This window comes from Bos indicus, chromosome 1 (genome assembly GCF_029378745.1).
Source record: "Bos indicus isolate NIAB-ARS_2022 breed Sahiwal x Tharparkar chromosome 1, NIAB-ARS_B.indTharparkar_mat_pri_1.0, whole genome shotgun sequence".
In the NCBI taxonomy this organism is placed as follows: Eukaryota; Metazoa; Chordata; class Mammalia; order Artiodactyla; family Bovidae; genus Bos; species Bos indicus.
The window spans coordinates 612,342-617,185 of record NC_091760.1 but is presented as its reverse complement, the minus strand read 5'-3'; the positions used below and the strand labels follow the sequence as shown (position 1 = coordinate 617,185).

At 37.3% G+C, this 4,844-nt stretch overlaps 1 protein-coding gene across 2 annotated transcripts in view; it reads left to right on the top strand.

The window, feature by feature from the left end:
• LOC109556654 (ankyrin repeat domain-containing protein 26-like) overlaps positions 1 to 4,844 on the top strand; it is a 78,699-nt gene that overhangs the window by 5,968 nt on the left and 67,887 nt on the right. For both annotated transcript variants that reach the window (XM_070782361.1, XM_070782321.1), the window contains one exon: positions 4,358 to 4,493. In XM_070782361.1, the coding sequence (XP_070638462.1) occupies positions 4,384 to 4,493 (110 nt within the window). In that variant the 5' untranslated portion in view covers positions 4,358 to 4,383. The remainder of the gene's footprint in view (positions 1 to 4,357; positions 4,494 to 4,844) is intronic.

Below are 4,844 nucleotides of genomic sequence, written 5' to 3'. Positions count from 1 at the left end.
GTTTGTGCTTTTTATTCCCTTCAGTTTATATATTTCTTATATGCTTTTCAGTTTTCAGGGATAATAGTTGTTATTTTGAAAAAGAGTGTGAGTGAATTATAAATTTGCCTAGGTGCCAGTTTTAAGAAGACTCTGATCAAAACAGACTGACAGTGAGCAGGTGATGATTAAGTGGGAATTAAGAGAGAAGAACAAATAACTACCTGATATTATCCTATTCTGGCAGAACCATCCACTTAGATAAGAGTCTAGACTCTGCTCTCCCATCTAGAATGTCTCAATGGGAAGGAAGTAAGGGGTTTATAAATAAATGAGATCAGGTTGCCTTTTGGGTTTACTATTCCCTGTTCTACCACTGTTTACCCAGGAAAATTTTAAAAATTGCAGTTTTGATGACTCTTGCCTCTTACACTTTTCTTTTTTATTCAAACCTTCATGTAAGAGAAGGAATTGGCCATGTGAGTAAGAGATGAGACTAAAGTGGTTGCTGCACTAATTCTCAGCTATATTCTGCTGGTGAACCACAATTATTTGGGAAAACTTATTTTAAAAATGTATAAACCTAGGCTGTTCGCTGTAGATTTTGACTGAGTAAATCGAGGAACTCTTGGACGTGTGTATTTAGAACTATTCCCTTGAGATTCTGAACCAATCCTTGATGAATAACTATGGAGTGAATACATCTAATTTCTAAATGCACCCTTCACAAAAGAAAGTAGTCTCCTGAAGCATTGGAGTTTGATAAATGCTAGCTACTTCCATCAGCTCCCTCCTTTTCAACAATATTAGCCTGACTTTTTCTCTGCCCCTGTGCTTGAGATACTAAAAGGAGTATCTTTGGCAATATCTATGGGCTTGAACGATAACTCCTTTTCCTTCCAACCACTCATCATTCAGTGACACTCCAAGAGTCTTTAGCAATTTGCTCATGGTGAAGTCACTTCATCTGTAGAGTCTGACCCTTTAAGGATTTTGCACCTTCACTTATCATCCAGGTCATTAGGTCAACAGATGTTTGTTACCAGCAGGGTTTTCCTGACTGCAGTAATAGTAACTCATGAGCCTTTTTTGGTGTCAGCTTCAGGACAGACTCTTGCAGGGTGTCTGTTAGAATTGCTGATCCCTGGCATAAGCAGATGAGAGCTTTAAAACCCATGAAGTTAGTAATAGTACAGAGGGGAATTGTTGTAAGCATTTATTTTCAGCTGGCTTGGAAACTCATGATCCATTTTATTAACAATCTAGAAGAATTCTAGAGATAGATTGTAGTTTCAACAGGCAGTGGAAACATTCTTGACTGTGAGTTTTGAGTCTTTTTAAAAGAATTTATGTTTAATTGAATGATGAGTCTTAATAGCTGTATTTATTACATATTGGGACCCACTTTTTTTTGTGAAACATTTTTTACAAAAAAAAAACTTTTTTTGTGTGATACTAAAGAAAGGAAAGGTTTCACATACAAATATTTGCTTTATACCCACCTGTTTGGAAACAGCAAACATAAAACCAAGAGTGGGCCATAAACCAAACATGACCCTTGGATATGTTTAGTTTACCTCCATACACTGAGTCAACATTTCAAATTTAGGAGGCTCATGCGGAAGTTCAGGCTTCTCCAAGGACCAAATCTGGACCCCCTTGAGCCCATCCTACTGTTTGGTCTGCGTGCAGAGGCCACCCCTTCTGTGTGGGATGGGTGTTTTCTGGGTTACCGGTCTCACCTGGCTTTTTCACTTACTTAGGTCATCAGCTTTCCATCCATAAGCATTTGAGTTTCCAATTTTTGATAGTTTATTTTGATAAATATTTGAAGGTTTTTAAAGACAGTATAATTAATCTATAATTGATTTCATATTTTAAAAAATCTCTTAAGAATGGAATAAATTTTTTCAAATTAGAATTTTTAAGTTGGTTGTGGCAGTTTCATACTGAATAACTCTCAAAAACACACAAGATTATAAGATACAGTGCAGGGAGAGCTGGTGGAAGAGCAACTCCCTGAGAAAATGTTGAGCATGTATATATTGGTAATTTTATGTTGCAATCTTTAACTAAGAGCAGTAAAGCAAGACAGACACCAGAACTCTAGGATTTTGGAAGCTTCCTCCTGGTGGTCTGGAGTTAATCACATGAGAGTCATCAAGAAGGGTCTTTGAAGATAAGGTGGGGAGGGTGCTCATTCTGCATGCAGTTAGCATCTAGCTAATGCTGACCTCTCCGCCAGAACGTCTAACTTAAGGAAGGGCGGTGGAAAGAGCAAGCAAGGAAGAGAGAATGAGTAAGATTAAATTCCAGGAGACATTTCTGAGAAAGCAGTAAAACAGGGTTCCCACAGTTGGCTTTTTGAAAAAGAAAAACAAAAGTTTCTCTCTTTGCATGTTCATATAGAGAATAATATTCCCACTGGAATGTCTGTAAACCTTTTGAGTTTACTCATGGTCATCCTTGGATAGGTTATGCATGCTATAGATAGTATTATATATTTCTGCCTCAGCATTGTCCCTAAAATATGCAGTTGATATAGTAGCTAAATGATAACCCCACCCCCTGCATTGGGAGCTTGACACTTAGCCACTGGACAACCAGGGAAGGCCCAGATGAGGAACATATTAAAGAGAAAGAAGATACACAGGGCAATTAGGAGGGGGCTCTCTTTCATTTACTTTCTGACTTTTATTTTTAAGTTCAGAAAATCGGTTGCATGATTTTAATTTCAGTTTAGAAATAGGTTAACTGTGTACATTGGAAACATCCTGTTTTACAGGATGACCTGACACCACTGTTACTTGCTATATGTGAAAGGAGAGGGTAAATGGTGGAGTTTTTAGTAAAGAAAGAAGCAAATATACATGCGGTTGATAAGATGAAAAGGTACCATTGTTCTTTTTCTTTTTAAAACCCTTAGTGCTATTCTAGGATGATAATATCAAGATTAAATGAATAAGAGAATTCATTTGTGATCTACTTAGGTAGAATATCAATTATTCTGACTGAGAATCGTGAACAATATATAGCAGGAATGTATATCAGGATTCATATTCCTTTAAAGTATTGACCGATGTCCTATGCAACCTCTTTTTGTTTGGTTGGTTGATCTTATAATAGCTGAGGTATTTCAAATTAGTTTTATTAGCTTTGTGAAATATGGATTCTGCTTTTTAGTTTACCTCATGACAGTATCGAGTTTCTTAATTCTTTTAAAAGAATTCTTTAACCTCTGCTTTGTATGTATATATTTTTATAAGATGCATAGTAAACCTAAAAGACTTGATTTTGTCTTTTGGATAACTCTTTGTTTTAAATTACTCTGATTGAAAAATGCTGATGTTACTAGGTTACAAAAGACTCAGATACAACATAGCAACTAAATAACAACAGCCACAAAAAGGTGATTATTACTTATGGTCACCTGATCCTGCGGTCTCATAGTTTTTATCCTTTCTTATTTTAGTACATTTTTATATTTGCATTTTTAATGCAGGTAGAAGCAAGAAAGATAGCTTTTATTGGATAAACAGTTCCTTTAACCAAGACAAGTCAGAGGTGAATGATACAGATGAAAATGATGGGCTTTAGATTCAGGCTAGGTTCAATTCCTAGGTTTCCTACCGATTAGGGTTATCATCAGCAAATAAGTTTCCTGATACAAAAGGCAAATAGTAATGCATCTTTCAAAGGTGCCTGTGTGTGAGAAAGATTTTATATATAGTATTTCATTTTTAGCGCCTAGCACATGCTTGTCTACATCATTAACTGCCACCATGACTATTTTTATTCCCATTATTATCAATATTTTTGATTTAAACTTGCCAGTAGCCTTTCCTTAGCCCAACCTTTAGCTGACTTTGAAGCCAAATATATCAGACTAAGGAGGAAATAGGGAATTTATCCCTTAGATAGTCATCTGCCTCAGATAAGTGACCTCAGCATCGTTTCTTGTCCATCAAGGACTTCATTATTATTTTTAAAAAACATTTATTTATTTGGCTATGTGGGGTCCTAGTTGTGGGAACTCTTAGTTGCAGCATATGGGATCAAGTTCCTTGACCAGGGATGGAACCTAGGCCTCCTGCACTGGGAGCCTGGAATCTTATCCACTGGCCCACCAGGAAAGTCCCCATCAGGGACTTTTGAAATAGTAAGTGCTGCTACCTGGATTCCCAGTGGGACAGGAGGCTTCTTTTCTGTCCCTTTATTTTGGTCTTGGAGGTAATTTGCAAAGATGCACACTTGAGCTTGTAAATGGTCAGTTCTTCATGAAAGGGCAAGGCGTTCACTTGGTAAACCATATCAAATTAACTGTTTAAGTAAATCAACTCAACTTCCTGAGGCTGAAGTCATCTCTCTGTTGTTTTAGAACAGCCCTCATGCTTGCTGTCAAGTATGAATCAACAAATGTCGTCAGACTTCTTCAGCAAGGTGCTGACATCTTTTCTCAAGATGTTTTTTAGGTGGACTGCAGAAGAATATGCTGTTATTAGTGGTTTTAATATGTAAGTGTTCACATTAAAATGCCAGTTCTGATAAGAACAGATACTACACTGATGTATAGATCAGTCTTATGGACTCTGTGGGAGAGGGAGAGGGAGAAGGTGGAGAGATTTGGGAGAATGGCATTGAAACATGTATAATGTCATGTATGAAACGAGTCGCCAGTCCAGGTTCGATGCACGATACTGGATGTTTGGGGCTGGTGCACTGGGACGACCCAGAGGGAGGGTATGGGGAGGGAGGACGGAGGAGGGTTCAGGATGGGGAACACAGGTATACCTGTGGTGGATTCATTTCGATTTTTGGCAAAACTAATACAATATTGTAAAGTTTAAAAATAAAATAAAGTTTAA